This window comes from Cricetulus griseus (assembly GCF_003668045.3).
Source record: "Cricetulus griseus strain 17A/GY chromosome 1 unlocalized genomic scaffold, alternate assembly CriGri-PICRH-1.0 chr1_0, whole genome shotgun sequence".
Classification (NCBI taxonomy): Eukaryota; Metazoa; Chordata; class Mammalia; order Rodentia; family Cricetidae; genus Cricetulus; species Cricetulus griseus.
The window spans coordinates 173,295,816-173,323,158 of record NW_023276806.1 but is presented as its reverse complement, the minus strand read 5'-3'; the positions used below and the strand labels follow the sequence as shown (position 1 = coordinate 173,323,158).

The window sequence follows — 27,343 nt, the reverse complement described above, 5'->3', positions numbered from 1 at the left end:
ACTGCTACTGGGGTCTCGGGAGTGTCCGATGTGTCTGATTCTGTTGCCGAGTTCGGATGCGGCGTGCAGATCCCTGGTGTCAGATGTCTCTGAGCAGGGCCTCCGAACGGAATTGGAAACCGGAAACCTATTTATTGACTGTCTTAGTTAGGGTTTTACTGACGTGAAAAGACACCATGACCACGGCAACTCTTATGAAGGAAATATTTGTGGCTGGCTTACAGTTCAGAGGTTCAGTCCATTATTGTCATGCCAAAAGCTTGCCAGTGTGTGAGCAGACATGGTACTGTCTACTTAAAGATTAGGAAGCAGCAGGAAAAGAGATATTGGGTCTGGCTATGGGCACTTGAAACCTCAAAGAGTAACCCCCAGTGACACACTTTCTCCAACAAGGCCACACCTCCTAATGCCACTCCCTAACCATTCAAATATGAGTGAGTCTATGGCTGGTTTTTGTTTGTTTTTGTTTTTCAAGACAGGGTTTCTCTATGTAGTCTTGGCTGACCTGGAACTTGCTCTGTAGACCAGGCTGGCTTCAGACTCAAAGAGATCCACCTGCATCTGCCTCTTGGGTGCTAGAACTAAAGGTGTGCACCACCACTGCCCAGTTAATGGGGCCCATTCTTATTCAAACCACCACATTCCATTCCTTGGCCCAATAGGCTTGTATCATAGTGCAGAAATGCATTCAATCCAGCTTCAAAAGTCCCCATAGTCTATCACAGTCTCAATCTAGTGTAAAACTCCAAAGTTTGAGATTCATGCAACCTCATAACTATAATCCCCTATAAAATCAAAATAAAAAACAGATCGTACTTCCAACATATAATGACATAGAATATATATTACCATTCCAAAATATAGGGAAGGGAGCATAGTAAGGAAATTCTGGACCAACGCAAGACAGAAAACCAGCTGGGCAAACTCCAAACTCTGCATCTCCATGTCTGATGTCAAAGGACTCTTCAGCTCTCCAACTCCTTTCAGCTGTGTTGACAGCAACACACTTCTTGCTCTTGGGTGGGTTCACTCCCTGTTAGCAGCTCTCCTCAGTAGGTAACCCATAGCTTTGACATGTGTATGCACCATGCCCATACCTAAGCTTTTATTTAATTCCTTGTCACAACTTGGAAGCTTAGCTGGGTTGGGTCTTGCCCTGAGGTTACCACTACCTTTATTCAATTAGAATTTTCTTTAAACTTTTTATCTCCTTGAGCACTGAACTTGACTCCATTACATTTCCTGGTGCCCCTTTAGTCCTCAAACTGTACATTTTGTACTTTTCCTTGCTCAGTTTGCTGCATTTCATTACAGATCTGCATGAGTATGGCCACTAATAAGCAAGAAACACAGTCAATACTAGGCTGTCTGGAAACGCCCTCTGCCAACTCTCTTAATTTATAACTCTTCAATTTAGCTCAGGCCTATTTTTTAGACAAGGGAAGAACACAGGCACATTCTTCACCAAAATACCACAAGATCATTCTCTAGGACACATACTAATATTCTTCTTGTCTGAAACCCCTTGATCCAGGCCCTACAGTTCAAACCACCCTCAGCACCACTGTCTTCCATGATCCTACTAGTTTGGCCCATTAAGCCCCACTTAAAACATTGTGCCAAGAGACAAGGTCAAGCCTATTGTTAATCCCACTGGTCTAGAATAAGGCCTTTACCGCAATTTAAAGTCAATTTTGTAGCAAACTTTAATTAAATACTGGCCAGATGGATGGGTTCCCAGAAATGGTCATGAGTCATACTTTGTAGACGCTTAAAAAGGCCACAAGGCCATTGTATTTCCCATCAGGTCCAACCAGGGGAAAGCATATATCCTGATGCATTTTCTGCCGGTGTACCTCCTGCCCACATGTGATCAAGCACATATTGTGCAGGTATAGATGAACCAAACCAACTTGTTTAGGGGAGCAAAAATATAAATAGCCTCCAGCATTTAACTGTGGTTCTCATAATTCCACAGCAATTATCTGTAGTAGTCAGGGTTCTCTAACTAATCCAACAATGGCTGGTTATGAGCAAAGTCTAAGAATCCACAACTTGCTCAGTTCTTAAGGCTGGATATCTTGACTGGTCTTCAGTATACTCTGAAATCCTGAAGAAGTAGGCTCTAATGCCAGTGAAGGAATGGACTTGCTAGGAAAGCAAGAGCAAGCAGGCCAAGAACGAAAGCTTCCTTATTCCGAGTCTTTACGTAGGTTTCCAACAGAAGATGTGGCCAGGTTAAAGCTGTGTCTTCTCTCTTTGAGAAGTGGATCCACCCACTTCAAACTAAGAAAAAAAACTCACAGGCTTGCTCTCCACTTACGGATTATAGTTAATTTTAGATGTATTCAAGTTGACAACCAAGAATAGCCATCACATTGATTGAGACAGGGTCTTACACTGTAGCCAAGGCTGACCTGGAACTCACTGTACAGCCCAGGCTGGCCTAAAACTTGAGGCAATACTCCTATTTCAGCCTCCCAAATGTTAGGATTACTGGCATGAGCCACCACACCTGGCAGGGCAGTAATTTTAATAGCAGACTATTGAGGAACATCTCTGCTTTGTAATACACAGTCAATAGGACATCTCAAGGTAATTCTGTCAAAGAAGCCCAACACAGAACAATCTGAATGGAGTGGGGAAATTCTGGGAGGTTCTATGCTCCTGAGGCATCTGAGGGTGCTGGCATAATGCCAAAACACCCACACTGTGAAGAGCAAGATGAAGCATGTATCTGGAAGTAATGGCCAGGAGCACACATACTAGCCATGAATGTTGAAGGCCATTTATGACACACTGTACTTCAGCTGGTAACTGCATGTGACTTGCTGAGGACCATCTGGACACTCATAATGTAGAAGCCCCTGCTACCCTGAAGCTGGAGGGTAGTTGTGGATTCCTGGGGAAACTAGCCTGTCCTCAGTTTCAGAGGGGTTAGTTGGTTATCATCATGGTAGGGAGCATGGCAACAGGCAGACAGGCATGATGCTGGAGCAGTAGCTGAGAGTTTATATGCTCATCTGATGGCAGGAGGGGGCTAACTAGGAAATGAGTGGGTTGTTGAAATCTCTAAACCCACCCCAGTGACACATCTCCTCCAACCAGATAAAATCTCCTAATCCTTCACAAACAGCTCTACAACTGGGAACCAAATGTTCAAATATATGAGCCTATGGGGGATATTCTTATTCAAACCACCATAGCATTTTCCAGTACGTCTGGGCTATAACTATACATTTTAAACCCATGAAATAACTCAGTTATGTGTTTGCTTAAAATATGTTTTTCACTATATTGTTTCTTGAGGACAATACTGCTCCTTTATTGCTCTGTATTCTTAACTTCTAACCTAATTCTTAGGGCCTTCTAAATCCATAAGAAGTTTGTCATAGGGACATCAGACCCACATACCAAAGTACCTTCCACAGCACTTGATACAGAACACGCTCATAAGGCCAGCAATACGGCTCCATGGGTAAAGGTGCTTTCTACCAAGCCTGGTGATCTGAGTTCAGTTCCTGGGATCCACAGGGTAGGAGGAGAAAATGGACTCTGGTAAGTAGCTTCCAACATCCACACACATGCTATGGCATGCATACCCTACATCGCACAAACACAATAAATAAATGTAACAAAAAACTGAGAAAACCACCAAGGGCATAATGAAATATTTTCTTTCTTCCTTCAGTAATATATGTTTCTTTGAGAATGTTCTGTTTATATTTTTGTTTTGTTTTCTTCTTTTGAGACAAAGTTTCACATAGTCCAGGCTGGCCTTCAAACTCATGCATGAAAGATGACCTAAAGTTTCTGATCCTCTGCTTCTGATAGCTGAGTTCTAGGCATGCTTGTCTCAATCCCAAGACTCCTTGCACTCCTGGCAAGCATTCTACCAACAGAGCTACAGTCCAGGCCTTATCTTGCTGTTGAAGGGCAGGTTTTTTGATAGAATATTCATGCACTCCAATCCCACTCATCTCCCTGCCTCTTCATATCTGCCCTCTGCACTTGCAACCCACCTCTCAAAATAAAATAAAATAAAATAAAATAAAAATCTCATTGTGGACACTATAGTGTGTCACAGTGAGTCACACAGTATACCCTTTTGCCCATACATCTTACAAATGTTGATTGCAGTGAGTCCTTGGTGCAGTTCAGGGCCTCTGGTTTCTACTACACTATCAATACTGGGTCCTTGCTGGGACTCCTCTGGGATAGCCTGTTGCTGCCCTGTTTGGTGTAGAACTGCAGCTTTGGATCTGTAGGACCAAACCCTTCATGTGCTCCAGCAGTTCATAGATGGGGTGGATGTTGCAGCGGGCCAACTCTTAGTCTTGGATCTGGTGCTGGGGGGTAGCTGAGTTGGTCAGATCACCAGCTCTTTCTTCATCCTCACCACCAAGGTGAGCTCTCCAGCACTGCCTCAGCTAGCTCACCCAATGCGGCAGGCAGTAAGGGGCAGGGGCAGGTCTCTTACTCACAACACCAGGTCCAGTTCTACCATGCTGCCCAGGTGAGGTGCAGGGCCCGCTCTCCAGAGTGCTGCCCAGGTGAGGTGTAGGGCTCGCTCTCCAGAGTGCTGCCCAGGTGAGGTGCAGGGCTCACTCTCCAGAGTGCTGCCCAGGTGAGGTGGAGGGCTCGCTCTCTTGCTCTCATGTCCTCAGGGCCATGCAACCAGGTTTTAAAAATACCTTTCCTTTTCGGTACCCACTTGTTTATTTTTTAAATATATAATATAAATATGTATATTTATATATTTAATAGATAATATGTATGTGAACGGCTGCTTTCCCTACATGTCCGTCCATGCACCATGTGCATATTTCGTATCTGTGGAGGGCAGAAGAATGCATAGGGTACCCTGGAACTGGAGTCACAGATGGTTGTGAGCCACCATGTAGGAATCAAAAGCAAGTGGTCTGCAAGAGCAGCCAGAGTCCTCAATGGCTGAGCCCTGTGCGCGCCTGCTGTGTCTTCACACAGTCTTCAATAGTTGCTGTGCAGCATGTTAGCTTCTCAAGCAGACAGCATCAGGAGAGCACCACACTCCTAAGGAACTTATAAACCCTCCTTTGATCCTTGGGTTTTGAATTCACACCATGTAGAACAGCAGTTTGTCCATCTCTGTCTTTTTTTTTTTTTTTTTTGAGAATTTCATTCATTTCTGTCCCATCTCCGAAGTGAATTCTACATTTCAAAACATGCTCTACTTGGCCAAGAACAGTACTTACAGATGTTGAAAAATACTGAACCTTTATGGCTAAGACTTGCAGCTACCTTTTTTATTTCCTGACATCTCAGGACCTCTGGCATGGGAGGTATCTGGGGGGACCAGCCTTGGAGGAGCCACTGTAGGTGTGAGGCAGGAAGAAGAGATGGACTGCCGAGGGCCCATGATGGGGAGCATGCTGCAGCTTACAGAAGCTGGAGCCCCAAAGGTGGCCACGCCTGGTTATGAGCCTGCTTCAGTGCTTCAGGGTGAAGGTATTAAAAATGTGTGTTTGTAAAAATGTGAACACACACGTTATTCGTGTGTGTGTGTGTGTGTGTGTGTGTGTGTGTGTGTGTGTGTGTGTGTGTGTATGCCTGTGTGCCTATGTTCATGTTCATGAGTGCATGCATATACGTGTGTGTGTGCATGTGTTGTGTGTATATGTGTGAGTGTGAGTGTGTGTTTACATACATATGGGGTATGTGTGTAGGCCTGAGGCCAAATTTAGGTATCTCTATCTCCCCACAACTTTATTCATCAAAGCAAAGTCTCACATTGACCTCAGAGAACTAGCCATTTCAGCTAGTCTGGCTAGCCGGCTTACTCCGGGGAGTGCCCTTGTGAGTGCCCCTCACACATGTGATTACAGGTTGGGCTGCCACACCTTTGCTTGGTTGCTGAGGATCTGACCACTGGTCCTTGCACTTGTTTGGCAACCACTCTACCCACTGAGCCGTTTCCCCGGCCCCGAGGTTATGATTCTCTTCTAGGAAACAAGGCACAGTAGCAAAGAGGGTGACTAGTGCAGCCTCTGGGCTGTTTCTCTTCCCTGGGTGTGTGGCTTCGTTCTGTGGTTCCAGTAATACGGCATCTGGCCATCGACAGCACACTCTCTAAGCCTGTTACACTGAAAACTGTTATAATTTGGAAAAATTCTCAGTTGCATGGTCCTTCCACATGTTGAGTGCTTTCAGAGGTTTGTCGCCATGCATGTTTAGTGGTTTAGGATCACCTAGTCTCTGTCTGCTTCTCTACCATATAGTATGGCAAGGGCTGATCACAGCTGATGGGATTTAGCTTTGGAGGGCCCTGATCATATTATCCATAGAAACCAAATGTGGTTTCCACAGGCTTGGGCTGCCCCCACCCATTTTTATTAGTCTTACCATTTCCTTGCTTCAGATGACCCCACAGAGCTTCATTTTTCACTTTAGCAAAAATGACAGAACAATGCCTTCCAAGGTTCCCACTGCACACATAAGAAAACAGGCCCACATAAGAGGTGGATTGCATTGGAGCCATTTGGGCCTTTTGCTTGCTTTCCTTGTGTTTGCCTGTCCATGTGTGAAGAGGAATTCCTTTACCTCAAAGGAATGTTGCAGAAACACATTTCAAGAGCCTATGAAGTCCCCAGAGCATGGAGAAGCATACCGACAAGAAAACACATCATTATGGGAACAGTGGTGCAAATCTTGGCTAATTCTGACTATCAGTCTATTAATGAAGCTGCAGTAGTGTATCATTACTGTCTTCAGTCTCATGAAGTGTCCTTGTGCTCTGGGATTGGAATCTTATTGCGCATGTCTAAGAATAGAATTTGGAGAATGGATATGTAGCTGAAATGTCATTCTGAAATGTGCCCATCTTCTTTAAACTCATTTGTGTTGAGGCTTAAAATGGAAAGTGATGAACTAGGAAGGAAACCAGGCTGAGCAGCAACCCTAACCTTCACCATGTACACACTAGTATTTTTCTGATTCATGATGAAAGATGGTCACTGAAGACAGGAAAGATTTTGTCAGTTCACAGATGTCTGTCTCACTCATAGACTCAAGCTTAGCTGTCTTTCTTAAACAACCCAGGCTCACTTGCTAGAGATGGTGACACCCACACCCACAGTAGGCTAGGCCTACATCAGTTAATCAAGATAACCCCTGAAAACATGGGCAATTCCTCCATGGAGGCTTTCCTGTCAGGTGTGTCAACTTGATGGTTAAAGAAAACCAGGGTAGCAACCCTGATGAAAATAATTGGATCATAAAAAAAAAAAAAAAAAAGACATGCCGGGCGTTGGTGGTGCACGCCTTTAATCCCAGCACTCTGGAGACAGAGGCAGGTGGATCTCTGTGAGTTCAAGGCCAGCCTGGTCTCCAGAATGAGTGCCAGGACAGGCTCCAAAGCTACACAGAGAAACCCTGTCTCGAACCCCCCCCAAAAGAAAGACATGACAATAGAAGAGTGTGGCTGATTGAGAAAGGAAGGGACACATGAGGGTGACAGGGAGGCGGAGGGCACGTAGTAAAATGTCACCATGCTGCTTAGTTTTGTCAAGTTGACACAAGCTGGTGTCATTTGGGAAGAGGGGTCCTAAAATGAGAAAATGCCTCCATCAGATTACCCTGTAGGACATTCTATGGGGCATTTTCTTGCTGAATGATTGATGTGGAAGGGCCCAGCCCACTGAGTCAGCCATGAGCCAGTGAGCATCCTTCCTCCCTGCTCCCTGTCTCCCCTGACTCCTCTCAGCGATAGACTGTGATCAGGTTTTATAAGCAAAATAAACTCTTTTATCCTCAAGTTGCTTCTGGTCATGGTTTTTACAACACAGGAAAGTAACTAATACAGTCAAGATCAAATCAGTCATTGTGTATAATTAATGTATGCTAATAAAAGCATTTCTTAGAAGATTTAGGAGAAAATCAAGTTATCCAGTCCTTATAGTGAAATTGTCAGTTATGTAAGCAGCAAGGCTATTAGAGACACACAGTGTATACCAGTTTCCTATAAAGTATTGTTTTACTACTACTAAACTCAAATTGTTTTTCCAGAAGGAAAGCAGCATTGGTTTCCTGGAATTTGCTGAAATAGCATCAGCTGTGTGGGGCACAGTAAGGAAAAGCACAGGGAATATGTGTAAGCTGGAATCCAGAGTGGGAGGAATCCCGCTTCCTTCCATCCACGGCACCAGAACCACAGACACGTGTGAGGTGTCTTCCCTAGACCAGTAACATTAGCCCCACTTGGAAACTTAGCAGAAATTCGAATCAGAAACTCTAGGGATGGAGCCCATCAACCAATGTTTTAACAATTTCTCCACACCTTCAAAAGGGGCCTCTTGGAATTAGAATCCTGAGGTGAGGAACTAGACACTCTATGAGTTTGAGGGATAGTGGGCTGGCCACAGCCCTTTTCTCCAGACTTATGAGAGGGTGCTGCTGTTTCTGGTCCAGCTCAGGACTTGGAGTTAGGGATAGTAGTGATTCTCCTCTGTGATTCACAGTTCACTCCACACCAAATGCTTGAATGGGAGACGTTCCAACTTGTGATTAACACTGTGCACCATGGAACAAAGCTTCCCTGTATGGCTCCCGTAACACCAAATGGTGGAGCTTGGGAATGGACCCAAGAGGCAAGCAAAGGGCCCGGAGGGCCTGGGAAGGAACTGACCTCTCTCATTTGTGATTCTCCTCTCTCCTACTGCCCACCCCCATGCTCTTTGCCTCTGACCTCTCACTGTGAGATGGAGAGCCAGTGTGACTGACTTCAGGGGCGAGCTGCACCTTACCTAGTCATAGCTTTTTGGTATCCCGCTCACTCCCAACTCCTCTTCCTTCAGACAAAGATCAGTTTCTGGAAACAGAATCCGTCTTTCACTTAAACAGGATATGGCTATGATGTATGTTCCAATTTCTGCTGTTGGTGACCTGGCTCTGATTAGGAATGAGTCCCATCACTTTAGTCCATGGTAGAGAGTGCCCAGCAATGCAGCCAGCTTCCCCAAGTTTACAGCTGTGTGATGGTCACACAGGCTTAGCAGTCACATTGCAGGGTGAATCATACTTAGAATCAATATTTCCCAAGGGAAACAAACCTTCACTTAGGAAGCTTTGTGACATCTCTTTTCAATATCACAGAGAACAACAATAGAGCACACTTTAGTTCTCATCCATGCCTTAAAATGAGCCATGAAAGTGTGGATGCAAGCACCCAAGGCATCTGGTCTTTATTCTAATATTGGTTTGTTTATGAGATGAATACCTGAAAGAGACTTGTGAGTGAAAGAGAATAAAAGACTTGGTTAACTGCCAGTGTTTACCTGGGATGCTTACCTGAGACACTTAACTGGGACACTGATTTGGGATGCTTACCGGGGACACTGACTTGGGATGCTGACCTGGGGCGCTAACCTGGGACACTAATCTGGAATGCTGACCTGGGATGCTGACTTGGGATGCTTTCCTAATGACTCAGAGAAAGAAATGTTTACCAAGGCTTTATTCTACTTATTAATTTTTTTGACGCAGGGTCTCCTGTATGCCAGGATGGCCTCAAACTCACTGTGTAGCAGAACTACTTGAACTTCTCCTCCTCCTGCTTCTACTGGAGGTGTGTGACATCACATGTACCTCTTGTTTTACAAACACAAAATCAAGTCCAGAAAAGTTAGGCATCATTTCCAATACCACAGAACTAGCAGAGGCAGGTCCCTGACAAGATTCAGGCCTTAGTTCTCAGGTTATTGCTGGCTCCCCTCCCTGCCAACATTCATTACCCTCCTGAGACTCAGCTGAGCATCTGGCCAGCCTGGTGTCAGTACCAGGCTTTTTCTTAAGTGACAAGGCTTTGATACTATCAGATAACACCTAGACAAGGAATTGTTCCAATTGCTCCCAAGATGGACGTTTGGGAAGCCAGGGCCTGGACAGGCAAGAGTGACACAGTAGAGGTTTTTGGTTGCCATTGTCCTGAGGCTGGTGATGACATTCCAGTTCCTTGCAGGAGACAGGGAAATTTTTTTCTTGTCACCACTAATTTGCCACCCTGGTCTCTCTGCCAGCAGACTGAAATGATAAAGACAGATTACCGTGTCTGTCTGTGTGTGTGTGTGTGTGTGTGTGTGTGTGTGTGTGTGTGTGTGTGTGTGTTTGTGTGTGCCTGTGCCTGTGTGTGTGCATGTGTGTATGTGTGTGTGTTTGTGTGTGCGTGTGTGCCTCTATACTTGTGCATGTGTGTGTAAATGTTGGCAGTCGATGTCAGGTGTCTTTCTCAGTTCCTCTCCACTTTATTTTTTGAGATAGCATCTCTCACAGATCCTGGGGCTCCATAATTGGCTAGACTGGCGACCAGTGCTTTCCAGGGGCCTTCTGGTCCCTGCACTCCAAGCACTGGGGCTATAGACCTGTGGTCTAAGTGGAAAAAAGAAACTAAAGGGAAAGGACATGACCGCTCCTAGATATGATGGAGGAGAAGGTTTACTGTAGCTAAAAGGGAGAGTGTAGCCAGAGGCAGCGTATGGGAGAGTCCAGAGTGGACAGGATCAGACTTAGCAGGGCCATGTGAGGAGATGGGGAGGGGAGAAAAGAGAGCCAGACCAAGAGGCCAGGAGTGTAAAGCATAGACCAAAAGGGCCAAAAAAGGACCAGCATAGCAAAATAGTTGGATTATATAGGGATGGGCAGCCTAGCCCTGGACTGGGAAAATTTAGGGCAGGGAGTGGGGTCTGCTAGCCAGGAGGGCCCAGTAACTGGTAGAGACTGAGGGATGCTGGGAGAACCTAGTGGCCAGCATCTGCTTTGACCTCAGCCATTTGTCCCAGGCTTGAGATCTAACATGGTCACTTCTTTCTTTCTTCCTTCCTTTCTTTCTTTCTTTCTTTCTTTCTTTCTTTCTTTCTTTCTTTCTATAGTTGCTGGGTCCTCTGCACTGAGGTCCTTATGTTTGTGTATTAAGAATTTTACCACCTAAGCCATCTCTTCACCCCCACAGAATATGTTTTTAAAGAAAAACTCTGTGGCAGAGGAGGTAAGTAGGCTCAAAGTTTGCAATGGCATGTTTTTGAGCATGCAGAGACTTTAAACACACACACACACACACACACACACACACACACACACACACACACACACCCTCAAACATAACAGGGAACATTAGTGAAACTGTAATAAAAACCTTTAATGATCACTTGCAAATCTCAGCATTTTCACAGATTATTGTCAGGAGATAGGTTTTTCGGTGAGTTTGAGATGGGACATTTCAGTGGTTAACTGCCTGGGTCCACTTTTGTATGAGGAAGCACGCAGAGAAGGCTCCAAAGGTTCTCTTTCTTGGCACAGCAAAATCTTCTTCAAAAGAATTTTCTATGATACAGTTATTTTTTAAAAATATACCTCAGGCCAGATCACATTCTTTGTACACAATGATTCATGAGAAATAAAAAATAAACCACAATTGGAATTTTAAGAGAAGCTGTTTGAGGAAGAGTGATCTTTAGCCAATGAGTCATTGTGTACTCACAGAACTTTGATCAATGCTTGCAGGGACTATTTTGTGCTGAGAACAAAGACACCAAAGAGATAGGCACTGGGAGGAAACGGGTGGGGGAGGCTTCTGTGGACAAGTGGAGTCAGGAAACATTTCCCAGGCCTAATTAGCGAAGTCAGGCAGACTCGCAGCCACTGGCCACAAAGCTCCAAACCACACACAGGTGGAAAAGACTCAGAAGATGTCCTGTTCTTTGCAAAAGCACATGTATTTCTTTAAAATCATCACCACAGATTTCTACTGTCAAGTCTTTCCAAGAGAAGAGATGGTGTGATTCAGCAGCTGTGGGCAGCCGATCATTATCCCTCCTTCCCCAGCGGACACTGGGCGGTGGGACACCAGATTCCCTAAGATGAGGCATTGCTGCACAACTTAATTCCAATCAAATGTCTTTTCCTAAGGCGTTCAAGAGGACACACATCTTTCTGGAGAAGGGAATTTAGTTGCTCAGGTTTTTATTCCGGACCGTTGGTAGCTAACTGGGATCCTGCAGAGAGGCCTCATGGACAATAGGTCCCTGTGGAGGAGTCACTGGGAGAGCTCAGCTCTAGTAAAGGCAGCTTTCAGGGGAAAGCCGGGGCTTGGCTGCCAAGACTTTAATGAGTTACTTTAGATATTCTCCTGGGTGTTCAGAAATTTGAAAAAATGTCTATGCATAGAGCACATGGCAGTTGGACATTAAAAATCTGCCTCACACACTCAAGTATCTGTCACATATTTCTTTTTAAATGTCCAAGTGCTATTTATGGAACACAAAAAGCTCATTATGAAGTCAACAAATACTTCTGAATGAAAAATCTCTCTGTAATTGATATGTATTTCTTTGTCATCAGTTTCCCTAGAAAACGAAGTTGTATGATTGATGGCTTTGGAAAAGGTAAGTTTAGTGTTAAGAAGTGTTTCCCTGAGGCCAGTTAATGGAAGTTTCCTGTTCAGGAGAAAGACAGCTGAACAAAAAGGTAGGTAGGTGAGCAAAAATTCCATTATGCTTCTTTCTGTTTTTTGACTATGGGATATTTTGGGCCAGTTTCGGAGAATGACCTTCATCCAGCAAAGGCTAATAAGGATGCAGCTTTCTTTAGCAGTTTGCAGTAGGGAAATGCAATATGGTTTCAAACCCTTGTGTTTTGATTCAAACCACCCACATCACTGTTTAAAGTCTGCAAGAGAAAACAGATTATTAACTGAAGATGGTAATCTCTTTTAAGGGAAAAAACCCACTTTACCAGCCTCTGAAACAACTGTTACTCTGATAAAATTTTTGTTTTAAAAATGCCTTCATTTGGAAATAATTACAAAGTTACAGAAAGAACTTTCTCTGAATGATGAGATTAACTGATGGTCAGATGTCTACTTACTCCAATTGCATTAGTGTATATGTATTTATTTACAAACAAGAGCATTTTCTTAACATCAAAATCAGGAAATCAACTTTAATACACCAGTGAGGTCTAAATCCACTCAAATTTATTCAGTTGGGCTACAGTGGATTTGACAGGACAAGGCCCCAGGTGAAGGCTTTGTGGAATGTTTTATTGTTATGTCTTTTTAGGGTCCTCTTGTTTGGACAGCCTGTCAGTCTTTCCTTGATCTTCACAACCTTCTTCCTTCTGGAGATCATGCTTCAATTATTATGGGGTATGTCTTCATTTGAGTTTGTGTGATGTTTCCTCATGATTAGATTCAGGTCATTTGTTTTTTGAGCTGCTACTATTCTGTAATGATCATCTATTCTGCACGGATAGTGTTCATTTGATGAAATGGTATATTCTAGACTTATTAAGTATGTTGGAAGCTAGGCATCCTTTTCCTCATCAAACTTCCAATTGATCTGTTTGGTGTACCTCTATCTCTTCCAACTGTTGGCTTCCTATTTTATCAAGTCATAGTCTCTTCCTGCTGTTCTCAATGTATTTACTCAACAGATCCATTCCCAGGTAAGAAGCCAATGTCCGGGTTAGCTGTTACATCTTCTCTAAGATGGTTTTGGTAAGGGGCCTCAAATCTGATTTCCTAGCCTGGATTCTCCCCTCTCTTGCCCTTCTTACCCAATTCAGATAGCCTCTGACATGCCATCTTATTCTGGGGAACATACCCTGGCCTGGATTTTCTCTCTATCCTGTTTAAACTCTGGCATCCAAATGTAGACCAGTGCCTGCTCTCAGTTCTGAGTACGCAGATGCTTTTCTTTGCCTGACATGATGGTTTCAGGAGGGACTCATTCAGAAAGAGAAGGGGAGAGAATGAAGAGTAGAAAGGGAAGAAGGAAAAGAATGAACATTTGTGAAAGACACAGTAAACAGATTGGAAAATGATATATTTTTTTAATAATAATCAGATCAGCCGCTTAAAAGGGAATGATAGACTATAAACACCACTTTTGTTTTTTATCAAAAATAGATTTTTTCTTATATTTTTGGTTGTGAAACTAGCCTTTAGAAGGGAGGGAGAAGGGAACTGGGATCGTCATGTAATTCAATCTTGTTTGTAATTCAAATATATAAAAAAATAAAAAAATAGATTTTTTCATACACTATATTCTGATTATGGTTTCCCTTCCCCCAAACTCCTCCCAGACCCTCCCCACCTCCCTACCCACTCAAATCCACACCTTCTCTTGATCTCTCTCATTAGAAATCAAGAAAGCATTTAAAATAAATGAATAAATAAATAAGATAAAATAAAAACAAACAAGCCAGAATATGACTAAACAAACAGAGAGAATGGGGGGGTGGCTAAAGAAAACGCACAAGGCATACACACTGCAGAACACATAATTCACACACACACAGAAATTCCATAAAAACACAAAAGTAGAAACCATATTTTTTCCTTTTTTAAAAAATTTAAGGCTGGGCGTTGGTGGCGCACGCCTTTAATCCCAGCACTCAGGAGGCAGAGGCAGGCGGATCTCTGTGAGTGCGAGGCCAGCCTGGTCTCCAGAGCGAGTGCCAGGATAGGCTCCAAAGCTACACAGAGAAACCCTGTTTCGGAAAACAAAACAAAACAAAAAAAATTAAACTAGAAAGAAGCTTCTTTTACATGTCAATCTCAGTTCCCTCTGCCTCCCCTCCTCCTCTGCCCCCCACAGTCCCCCTATCCCAAGCCCTTTCTGCTCACCAGGGAGGGTGAGGTCTTCCATTGGGGAATCTTCAAAGTCTGTCATATCGTTTGGAGCAGGGCCTAAGGCCCTCTCCAGTGTGTCTCGGCTGAGAGAGTATCACTCTATGTGGATTAGGCTCCCCAAGTCCATTCCTACACTAGGGATAAATACTGATCCACTACCAGAAGCCCCATAGATTGCCCAGTCCTCCAAACTGACATCCTCATTCAGGGGGTCTGGAACAGTCCTATGCTGGTTTCCCAGCAGAAACCATGTTATATAAGCAAAAATGCTTAAAAAGTGTGTAGAACTTTCTGGAGGTATCCTTTTAACCTCCATCTTCCTTTTGATTTCTAGAATGTAAGTGTGATGGTTGAGTGGTCACTATCACCTTGACCCAGGAGGACAAGTGTTTAGTCAAAGTCTGATAGAACAATAGCTACAATGAGCTCAGACCCTGGGCACTGCAGGAACCCGCCCTCTGAGCTTTGGACTACCTTCCCCAGGATGGGTGAGGAATACCGGTGAGGAATAAAACCTCTGTGTTTCATTTATGGTTAATTTTGTTTTTTATTAACTTCTTGGGAACTCAGCTCTGAGTGCCAGTCCTACATCAATCAATGGCAAGAGGAACTGTTACCTCCTGGCTGGTGCAAATGGGCTTTAGAAAGTCATAGTGACCACCATGGTAAATATTTACCTCTTAAACATATTTTCTATTCCTATTAAGAGTGAATTGCAGTTGGGCATGGTGGCATACAACTTTTATCCCAGCACTCATGAAACAGAAACAGGCAGATCTCTGTGAGTTAGAGGCCAGCCTGGTCTATAGAGCAAGTTCTAGGACAGCAAAGGCTATCCACAGAAATCATCTCAGGAAAAAAAAAAGTAAATTTTATTAAGAAAGCAACATTCTTAATACCTACATAGGAAACCACCTCATTGTAAAGGACTATTGTATTTTCGGTTCAGACCTTAATTATTTCCTAGGCAGTGAAGACAAATTTTGTCATGTACTATTTAGAATCTAATGTTTTTAAATGACTTTTATGAATTTCAAGAAGTTCTTGACCATCCTTTCAAAGGCATCATTCCCCAAATGAAAAGTTTGTTGTTGGTTTATTCATATATATTTAATTCAGTACGCATGAGATTATTTGAAATATGTTTCTTTAGACCTATCCTTAAAGAAAACTGGCTCTCTCTTCCTCAGAAGTCATCAACTGTCAAGAGTTCATGTTCCCTTCCCACTTCTGTGCTGGCAATGTTGACTGGCTGATCTTTTAGAGGTCTTGTGCAGCCAACCAGTGCTGCTGTGAGGACAGCAGTCATGCATGACTAGAAGATACTGTTCAGGTTCAGCCCTTCTGACCTCTGGTTCTTACAATCTTTCCTCAATCGTCCTTAAGCCTTGGGGGAAAAGGATGTGATTGGGTTCCAAGGCTTGGGGAAAACATCTCTGAGCCTTGTCTATCTCCAAGCCAGAAAACACCCAGCACTCTAAGACAGATCCTCAGTGTAATTCTGGTACCTATACTTGTGAAATCCCAACATTGAAACCTAAGTGAAAAAAGCATTCTTTAACTTATTAATACAACCATTCATTCTTCAGGTGCCCTCTTCAGCCATTTGATGGGGCAGAGGAGGCATCTCCAAGACTCAAAACTAAATTTTACTATCTCAGAAGTCTACCTTAGGTGCAAATGTATGTGTTAGCAATGACACTCTATGGTCAGGAAGGTCACTGCAGTGTGAGGAGGAGGCTCCGTGGAGCAAGGGCTGGGTGCACCTGGGAATTGTTTTAGGTGAAAGGAGAGTGGGAACAACCGAAAGGGGTCTGGGAACTAGATCAGTCAGGAGTTCAAGTTCTAAGTAGAAAGGGCTCAGGGTTGGGCAAAGACTAGGCAGTTTTCTTTGTTTGTTTGTTTGTTTGTTTGTTTTTGTTTTTGTTTTTTTCTAGGGCCGTAAGTTACCTTGAGATATGAGCTAGCTAGGTGTTTGTTTTTTGACACCAAGTCTCACTCTCTAGCTCAGGCTCACTGTGACCTCCAAGCTATTCTCCTGCCTCAGCCTCTCAAGTTGGAGGATTATAAGAATGGGACACTGTGTACGACAAGGCCATTTCACTTTTAGCAACAGTAATTAATAACCAGGCGTTGATGTACAGGGCGGATGACATGTCATAGGTCCAACCGCGGTGAATTCTTTGAGCAGAGTCATCCCAGAGTGCTGGATTCTGAAAACACTGAATTTACTTGTAGAAGAATACATGAGGTTGGGAGGGAACCCTGGAAGAATGAAAGTGCCCACAAATCTCTTCAGTGGCCATTCCAAGACAACCAGCTTCCTCAAGCCAGTTGCAGGGACCGAAAGTCAAAGTACCCAGGTTGGTAAGATAACCCTCCTTGAAGTCTCTTAACACAGTTTACATGCTCCCTGCTGCTCTTGATTGCCTAAACACTGCGGCTAAAACGGCTAAAACGCCACAGCCAGCTCAGCAGAATGGGCCCAAGACACCAGCTGCTTTTGTGGTAACCTTGAATCTCCTGCAGTGACCCAGCCCTAGCTGAGTGGTAGAAACGACCTGAGGCTAGAGAAGAAAGCCTGACCGGTGCTGATTTTCGGTCAGGAAGCCACGGGCTAAGCCACCGGGTCGTCGGGTCCTCCCTGGCACAGGCTGCGGCCTGGAAGGGGCGGTGCTGGGGAATCTCCGGGCTGGACCGCCCAGAACCGAAAGCAGCTGCGGGAAGCGGGGAGGAAGGAGAGGCGGCTGCAGGGCTGGGAGGTGAGAGCCCGGCCCGGAATGTCCGCCCGGCCGCTGCGTGCGGGCCATGGCTCTGCGGCTGGTCGCCCACTTCGACGTGCGGGCGGACGTGCTCCCGAGTCTGGTGGCCCAGGCGGCGACAGCGGCCGAAGCAGGAGACACAGGTGCGGGACGCTTGCCCTGAAGCGGGCGGGCGAGCCGGGCGCCGGGCATCCGCCGGAGGTTTCGGGGCTCTGTGGAGTGGGCACTGTCCCCACGGGAACACACGGGGCTGCCCCGCCAAGACGGGCGGTACCCGAGGCGGGAGGCCGCGGGATGGTTCGGCCGCGGGATGGTTCGCCCTCGCCTGACCCCAGGGCTCAGCTAGGATCAGGAGCGCCTGGAAGTGTAGAGTGACCCAGTGTGGTGGTCGAGAAAAGGACTTTTTAAAAGGGTCTTAGCAATCACATCGCTCGTCCCAGCGAGGATGCTGAGCGTTTCCAGAGCCAATCTGTTTGTAAGAAGGGCAATTCAGTGGTTTTAACTCGCTTCTTTGTAATGACTTTTGCTGCACATCTGTGGAACAGATTTTGTATTCCCAGACAGCTCTGGTGGCTCAGGGGACATGTCCCTCCAGGTGAGATGCAGAGGCGGCAGGGTGCCCTTTCATGGTGCACGGAGTGAACCGAGCATCTGCAGGGCTCCAAAGGTGTAGTAGCAGCTTTCTCAAGAGCCACCAAGCACACACCCAGCACCAGCCCCACCCCACGCCTGGGCCACAAGCCCCAGGGAGGCAGGGATGCTCAGCTTCTGGATCCAGCCGCCCAGTCAATTGGAGGTCGAGGCTCTTCTGGTGAGGGAGTGGAAAGTAACTTTGTGCATTTCCAGAATTGATGTACCTAAAAGAAGAGAGTCTGTAATTTCTTAGTGTTTCCTTTCTTTTTAAAGGCCGCAAATAAATAAGAATCTTCCGGGCTTCATGACACCTCTGGGTCTCACCTTGTGCTTCGGGGCTCTACATGCCCTACCCGTGTGCTGGCCTTTCTCTCTCTCTTTGGTGTTCCTTAAACAGTGGATTAGAGGGGGTGGAGTTGGGGTTGGGGTTGGATCAAATTACCCATATGCACAATTTCTTTCCTCTGGACTCTGTGGAAGTTATGTCTATGAGATTCCTGTGCTTAGCACAGGAATGTTCGTAGATTCCTTTGTCTCTGCGTACTAACTGCGAGTCACAAACAACTTTATAACTTTGGGAAATGTGTGTAGATTCCTCTCCATACGCTTTGTTAAAGGTTAGCTTTCTAACCCTTATATTATAAGCAAATTCAAGTCTGTTTCCTACCACAAAGATAGTCCCCTCCCAGTCCCCACTTGATTTTGCTAAATGGCAGGTGATTGCAGATTAGAAGCTGGGTAGAATACAGAATGCCACAGTCTTGCGTTGCAGTAGTGTGTGCCCAGCTGGATTCGGCTTCCTTGCATCTTTCACTCATTCGCACTCACTTCCATTCAGTATAAGAATTAAAAAACTGTGTGTTGGTGTTTCAGTAAAAATCTAGCTTTTTTAGCATTGTGATTTGCTGTTTCTCAGAGCGCTGTGGTAATTTATCAGCGCCGTGATTCCCATGGTCTTATTACCTTTGATAAGCATCACTGAGTGGTAGATTAAAACAAACAAGCAAAACCAGGGGCTGGGAGGTGGCTCAGCTGATGAAATGCTTACAGCACAAGCATCAGGACCCACACTTGGGCCCCAGCACCCACAAAAGGGGGGCAGCAATGTGTACTTCCAGTGTTGCTAAGACAGAGGCTTCAGGATCCTGAGGCTTGCTGGTCAGCCAGTCTAGCTAAACTCCTAAAGCTATCAACACAGGCACATGAGAACACACACACACACACACACACATCCCGAAGCCTTTGCAGGAAAATCTGGAATTAGACTTTATAGTTCGGTCATTACTAAATATGCTTATGCAAATTAGTTTTTGAAGTGTCAGCTTATAAAACTTAAATAGGAGTAACACTGACAATGACTAGGTGTCTGCTTCCCACACACTAAACTTTTATATTTGCAGGTCTTACTATCCCCCCAAATTACAGCCATTTATTGATTGTTGTGTATGTGTGTGTGTGTGTCGTGTGCATGCACATGTGTGCTCAAGTATGTGTGTACATGTTTGTGTACATGTGTGAGTATGTGAGCATGTGTTTGTGTACATGTGTGCTTGAGTATGCTTGCATGTGTGTGTGCGCACAAGTGTGCCCCAGTATGTGTGCCTGTGTATATGCACATGTGTGCTTGAGTTTGTGTGTGCATGTGTGTATTTGCACATGTGTGCTCAAGTTTTTGTGTGTGCATGTCACAGCGTGCATGTGTGTGGACATCGGAGGGCAGTTCTCTTCCACCAGGTGAGACCTGGGTTTGGAGCCCAGGCTGTCAGGCACCTCGGCTGCTGAGCATCTCACTGGCCATGTTAATATTTTTGCATCAACAAATTGAAAACTTTTTAGTGACACTAAGTAATTCTTATGACATATCCCTGACAAAACAGCCAGCGAGCTTGGCTACACCCACCAGGGAATGTTGGTGGCCGTAGAATAGCAGTGTAGTCAACAAGGGCTTGAGGGGTAGGAGGCCAGATTCGACTATTGTATCTACTCTTGATTCTGTGTTGAACTTGGGAACATGGTCTGTCCTGAACAAAATGAGAAAATATTCACAAAATTTAGTTACATAAAATACTGTAACTTATGTTACCTCTAAATAGTAATTTTTAAAAAGCCTATGCTCCTACCTTCCAACTACAAAGTGATAATAGCAGAACCTTTGAAGCTTTGTGTATATGCACCCTTATATGATCCTTCATTTTAATCCCCCAGAATTTTAACATTCTTCTCGTTTTATTAATAGCTTAAGGCCATTTTTAAAATCTGAATTTCAAGTAAATGAAAAGCATCCAATGCTTTACTTTAATCTCTTCTCAGTACTGTAAGATTTATTCAGGTCTAGTGGCTACACAGAAATCATTATTTTTCACGGGGTATAGTATTTCATAGTGTGGACTGTTCTTCCAAAGAAGAGCTTTCCTTGGTATTATGAGCATGGTTAGCGCCTTCAGGGATTGTCCCTAGCTTGGTCTCTTCAAGTGCCTGCATCTGGTGAGGCATCACAGCAGGGTATAAAAGGCTTGCCTGTTTTAATTCAACATGAGACTACTCTGGCAATCAGGTTGAGTTCTGGAACCCCACCCTCACCCCTGCCCCGCCCTGTGCAGGCTTCAGCATAATCTGAGGCTATTGGGCCTGCCTGGGTGCTTGACTCCTCCTCCTACTGGGGCTTTCTTCCTTCTGTCTCTTATAGGGGTAATCCCACAGAGCTAAGCATTTATTGGGAAAGTGGTTTACTCTACTCTGTAGAGGCAGGGGTGACACTTGGGAGGTCTCTGAATTGGCCATTCCAATCAGTGTCTTGTATGGCTCTGGCCCTGCTTTAAAGAAGCACAAGTTAAAGTGTTGTCAGGGACCATCTGTGTAATTCTAGAAAGAGCATGAATTGTCTTCCCTGTGCTCACCTCTGCTTGGATTAGCAGAGTTTGTGACACACCGGATTGATCATAAATCTCATACTCTGAATGGAGAGGGATATATTTTGCCAGGCAGCTGACTTGAAAGCCAGCTTTTCTTTATTCCCTCTTGTGTACCATCCTGCAGACTGATCTGGGCATGTGAGGGTGGCCTTAGTCATGTTGTATTCTGTTTCACCAGTCCCTTGCCACTGTTTTCCTTTTCCTCTTCTGTGTCCCTAGCCTTCTTTTTCTAATTCTCAGTTCTCTTTTTATTGATTCCTAATGAATTGCCTCATGCTGGCTCCTTCTCATTTCATATACATTGTATCACTTCATTCCTGATTTGGGACTATAAAATATGGTCATGCTGAGCCCGAGAGACTAGGTGGATTGTGTACAGACTAAGCATTGTCCTATTTCACCACCCTTTGACCTGTGTGTTGGGATCTGGCTCACAGCTTTTTGTAAGACTGTATGACTCCCCTCTCCAAGTTTTGTCATTAGGATGACAAAATTATTTCATTTTTTGTCTCATAGCAGTTGGGACTAAAGGTTATACATTTGTCAAACCTCTTCTGGTAACGTGAAATCGCTCTGCGTTAGCAAAGAATGGTTGAAATGAACAAGATTGTTTGGGAAGCCATTGTCGGTTTCTCCTTATCTCAGATATCACAATACTTCATGTGTTTCAAACTTTCTTTAGCAAGTTTACCTGTGCAAGTAACTTCCTTATCAAAATGTGTTATTGTGATCCCAGAGTATACCAAACTGTGAAATTACACCACATTTCCTCATTTGGAATTGCTAAACTTCCTCATCTGGACTTTCCAGAGATACTCTACTGGGGGAAGAGTCAGAATGAATAAATAAGGGAAGACATTACTGAATACTTCTTAGAGAAGGGTGTGTTCAAGCATGAGCACAGAGAGGAAGGGGCAAGTGATGAGTCTGTGGTGAGAAGTCATTCTAAATTTCCAGCATTGCCAAATGCATCCATTCCACATGCCCTTGAAACGAAAGCCACAAGTCCAACTCTAGTTAGCATTAGCTAATGTGTCCACGAAGACAGATCTCTGTGAGTATCAGACCAGCCTGGTCTACAAGAGCTAGCTCCAGGTCTGGCTCCAAAGCTACACAGAGAAACCCTGTCTCGAAAAACCGGAAAAAAAAATCAGAATAGCTTGAGTCAGTGAGCTGGCCCAGTAGGTAAAGGTACTTGCCTCCAAGCCTGATGACCCGAGTCTCCTAGGGTACAAGGACAAAACCAACTCCTATAAGGTGTCCTCTGCCACCATGTGTCTCTTACTCTCATTCTCACTTCTTCCCTCTCTTTTTCTCTCCCCCCCACATTTCTTACACACGAAATAAACAAATAAAATTTAATATGTATTTTTTTTTAAATAAGAATATCTTGGTTCTTGTTTGGAGCATTAATATTCCTTTAAAAACTCCTCTAATGTTTCTGATACAGGCAGAGCTGAACGCCGATGGTATGTATTATGTGTCTATGTATGTATATATGCACACACATACACTAGATAATTATAATCTGTATTTGGTGGAGTATTTCTTAGCAGTTAAAAAAACAGATGTTTGCCAAGAATTTTTTCAAGACTTCTTGTAAAGGAATTTCTTATCTTAGCTGAAATTTTAAGTATACTTTTATGAAGGTCTGTCCCAGCATCCTTATGCTCTTGAAAGAAAAGAAATTCTCAAAATATTGGCATATTGCATTCTAGAAGCTTCATGTGCATCATTGCAGGATGGAAATGAACTTGCTGAACACCTCTTCAGCTGTCACAGAATGCCCTGCAAGGGTAATTAGTTATTCATCTTCCTGACACAGGGCACAAGCTCACCTTTCCCTTTGTCCTTTTGTGGGTTTGAGATGACCCTACACTATTTCTTCACTGTGTAGGATTGGCCTGGGGTCCTCATCTTGCTGAATCCGGTGTCCTTTAAGTGCAATGGACCTATAATACCTGAGCCAAAGTGTGTGTAAGTTAGAAATGAGAACACATTGCAAAGTGCTAGTTAGCAGTCAGCTGACTGACTCTTGTTCTGCTGTAAGATCAAATGATAATCCATATATCTTAAAATCAGTGCGAAGTGATTCTGACTGCTCAATAGAAATAATATATACCTGTCTGTAAATACCACGTCTGCATCCTGGCTGCAGAACTCTTACACAACTGTGTCTCGTGATAGACAGGAAGAGAGACTTCAGAGTTATGACCAACCTTCTGTGAAATCTGTGCTTCCTCTGAATTTCCCCACACGAGCTCCAGCTCTGGTGCACAGTTCTTCCACCCCCTTGTTTTTATTCTGCCTTTCCTTTTCTTTTGAATTAGAAATACAAACAGAATGTGCTGTTGTAGGATGTTTTGCATGCTTCGTGTAAACACTTGAATTTTCCATAACCAATGTAATACTATTTGGATATTCTATTTGTGTATGAGCAACCAAATTTAAGCAATTTAATTGTGAACAACTTTTGAGGAAGCTAAAAATATCAGTTAATCCTCAGTTAATGATAATCAAGAGTGCTCTACACACCACTGTTCATTTAAGTCCTTTACCTTTAGAATCAAGACTGTTCTAAAAACTGTAAATGAAGATGGGCAGTTAAATTTTAAGTTAAATGTTTTCTATAAAGGTCTTTGTTCCTGCTCTAGAAGATGAAACGTGCTTTTTGGAAAGTATACAAGTCCAAAGTATACAAGACACATGGCTCAGTCACTCTCCCTAGAGTGAAGCCCCAGAGCCAGTGCTCAAGGCAGGAAAGAACAGTTAACTTCACATAGGTCCTCCTTGCTCTGAGGCAGTTGTTCATTTAGCTTCAGAGACTAATTTCGTCAGTTTCAGGAACATACCAATCCAGTAAAATAGTTGGTTTTCAGTGGTTATGGGGATTTTGTGGCTTACTCATTTTTTTTTAAATCAGGGTCTTTCTACATAGACCAGGCTGGCCTCAAACTCACAGAGATCTGCCTGCCTCTGCCTCTGCCTCTTGAGTGCTAGGATTAAGGGCATGCACCATTGTGCCTGACTTTGCTCAATTACTTTTGTGTGTTGCTGTGGTTAGTTCTTTCTCATTGCCATGGTGTATTCCATTGTTTTGATATTGGTATGCATTTTGGGGGATTCAGTTTGGGCCATTACGAACCACAGTAGCTCAGATTGTGTCTAGGTTGCTGGTGGGATATAGGCACAAGTGAGCTTGCTGAATCATGTGTTCATCTTCAGTAGATCCTACCACGCACTTTCCAACACACTCTCTTGTTAAGAGTCGATGAGAGGTTAAACCGCGTCATATTCTTGGGTACCATTTAACATTAAAGCGTAATGCTGATCATCCAAGCTACAACTTTGGGTCTAACTAACAGGAGGATAGGAAAAGAGCATGTAACTGGCAAGTTAATAACTGGGAGGTGGAAGGAGTCAAACCAGCGAGTCACAGATGACAAATAGTAGTTGTGTAGGTGTGACCTGAGATAACTACTCTGAGAGTGGGCCACTAATCCAATGAAAGGACAGGGTGGAGGGTGGGGAGGATGTGGAGGAACCAAGAGGTGGGTCTGCTCCCAAGTCTCCCACGGTAAACAAGAGTCACAAGGGGATTAACCGTAAAGTATAGAAAAGTTATGCCTCTTGAGCCATATCCAGGACATCCATGTCACTGTGTAAGGATGTAAAGAGGAAAGAAACGAAATTCTCCAATGAATAAAGCCTAATTCCAGCTTAAAAACCTAGGTGTGCTTTCTCACACCACAATATGTACAATTACAAAGCTGTACTTGGAAGGCCTCCCAGGAAATTCCCCCTTCCTGGCTGTAACCCTGTAGGGAATTGCCATCAGATCGTAGATGTCCTAGGTCTCACACCTGGCTGCATCAGACCATGCCTTCCTTTGAGGTTGGCTCCCGGCAGAGACCTCTCTGCAGCCCCTTCAGGACAAAATGGTCTCAGCTCAGACCAGTACTTTTCCACTCTTCTCTTTCTCCTCCTGGGTTCTTACTACACAGAAACGTTTCTGGAGGTGGGGGTGGGATGGTTCCTGATAGCAAGAGAAGAACCATTTTCTGTATATTAACATCTGTGCTAACGTTCACCATCATTCACCAAAGACAGTATCCCGTGGGGAAGACTGACCAGGGATGTCTGTGCTTTGTCGGGTTTAACCCGTTGCTTCTGACATCATAGTAAGTGAGGAAGTGTTTGACTGTTTCCTTGTGTGTACATGAGTGGAGTGTGTGCATGCCTTGTGTGCACACCTGAGTAGATAGAGGCTAGCAGATGATGTTGAGTGTCCTCTATTGCACTCCATCTTTTTCAAGACAAGGTTGGTCTCTCACTGAACCTGGCCCTCACTCACTGGCTATACTGGCTGGCCAGCGAGCTAGAGGATCCATCTGAGCCCCCCCTCCAGCAGGAGAGTTGCAGATGTAAGTTGCCATACCTGGCTTTCCACTTAGGTCTTGGTATCTGAATGCAGGTCTGCATGCTTGGTTGGCTGGCACTTTGCCGACTGAGTCATCTCCTCAGTGGCCTGCTCTTTAAAAATCTTACTATTTTAATTTATTCTTCAAATACCTGGAACTTAGCTGAGCACCTGAAATGGGGGAATCTAACAGGAGAATATGAGTTCGACGTTGGTATGCCACTATCAATGTAGCCTCAGAATGCATAAAGAAAAGCTAGTATACAACTGAAATCATTGTAATATGACATATTCTATATGTCTATAGTGAGAGGTCAAGAGGGCATAGCCCAATGAATCTCCACAGCTTCTCAATGTGCTCAGAGCACACCATCGCTTCAACACCTCCCCTTACTTCCCTGACTTCTAATGGGATAGATTAAATTTGCCTGCTTGTAAACTCCACATAACAGAAATATCAGTTTACAGTTTTTTTAATTATTTATTTTTATTTTATGTGCATTGGTATTTTGCCATGGGTGTTGGGTGCCCTGGAACTGGAATTACAGACAGTTGTGAGCTGCCATGTGGGTGCTGGGAATTGAACCCAGGTCCTCTGGAAGTGCAGTCAGTGCTCTTAACCACTGAGCCATCTCTCCAGCCCCAGTTTATAGTTTTGAGCTTGATTTCTTTCATGAAGACTTTATTTTCTGGATATGTTAAAACCATTTTCTGAATATTAGCCTGCCCTTCTATATTCCAGGTGTTTTAGAAACAGCTTATGAGAGTTTACGTGTACTAAACATCGAAAGAAATGGAAACATTATTTATACCTATAAGGTAAGTCCACGTTGTCTTCTTATTGCAGTAAATATGTACAACATAGAGTTTAAGGTTTTAGCCATTTGTATTAGCCTTTTATAGATTTTTTTGAGATGGGATCTCAGTATGTAGCCATGGCTAGTTTAGGATTGACCATGTGGACCAATCTGGTCTCAAACTCACTCTAATTCCCTTACTTCCTCTACTTTACAGAATCTGTACCCCAATTTCTTGAAGGGCGGCAAAGACTTGTTGGTACTTAACCTTTAAGTACCTTGACTTCTGTGTAGGTGACATTGTAGAGTGGCTGATAGTCCATCTTATGAAATATTTTGTCTTTTAAAAATCAGAGAAACTACATATCTGAATTTCAAAATGTTTTTGAATGGATGGATAATTTCATTTTGTAGAGGAAAAAAAGGCCAAGATATTTAAACCTAACTAGTATGCTAAAATTTTGTCTTTGAGAAAATGTTAACTATGGCTACTCTATACATTCAGATGTGAGTATAACTGTAGTTGACACTATGGATGTCCAACAACATCTTTGGATGTTGGACATTAAGGAAAATTTAATTTTACTGACAACTCTGCTAATAGGGACACATGAAGGAATAATCCCAGCAGTTAGTTACATTAGTCCCACCATACTTTGTTTCCCTGTTGATTAAAATTTTCTTAAGTTATATTTAGAGATTATGCATTTAAAGATTCAATTTTGTTTACAAGAATGTTGTGGACTTGTTCAATTGCAGTCTGCCATATTTATTCTCCTAAGGACACATCTGGAGGTTCATGCAGAAACCTTCTAGCCAGTCCCCACCATTCCCTCTCCAAGTTCCAGTGACTAGCTGATTTAGGTCTGGTCCTTCTATATGTTCACAGCAGGCTTCCTTAGTGCCTACTGCTAAAATGGTTAGAGTCATTTTAGGTTTGTTTAAAAACCCATGACAACCTGATTTCCTAAACAATGACACTAATAAACATCTACTTAATTTTTAGGATAATAAGGGAAATTCTGTCTTTGGACTGTATGACTGCCAAACCAGACAGAACGAGGTAATAGATTTCTTGGTTGACTATTTTTTTTCTTTTTGCCTCCTCTGTTTTCTAGATATAATCTTCAATTTTATTTTCCAAAAACTTATATAAT

The 27,343-nt window shown here is 43.8% G+C and overlaps 1 protein-coding gene and 1 pseudogene across 7 annotated transcripts in view; both read left to right on the top strand.

Moving 5' to 3' along the window:
- The window catches only part of LOC113833166, a 61,328-nt pseudogene extending 44,134 nt beyond the window's left edge, over window positions 1-17,194 (top strand).
- The window catches only part of Gsap (gamma-secretase activating protein), an 89,660-nt gene continuing 79,211 nt past the window's right edge, over window positions 16,895-27,343 (top strand). For 2 of the 7 annotated variants that reach the window (XM_027393446.2, XM_027393445.2), the window contains exons 1-3: window positions 16,895-17,025; window positions 26,132-26,208; window positions 27,193-27,249. Coding sequence is in view for 2 of the 7 variants with exons in the window: in XM_027393448.2 (XP_027249249.1) it covers window positions 17,471-17,567; window positions 26,132-26,208; window positions 27,193-27,249 (231 nt within the window). In the remaining 5 variants the exon portion in view is untranslated. Of the gene's footprint in view, window positions 17,026-17,360; window positions 17,568-26,128; window positions 26,209-27,192; window positions 27,250-27,343 lie in introns of those variants that run through there. The other 5 variants (XM_035450924.1, XM_027393451.2, XM_027393448.2 and 2 more) reach the window with 4 other exon arrangements.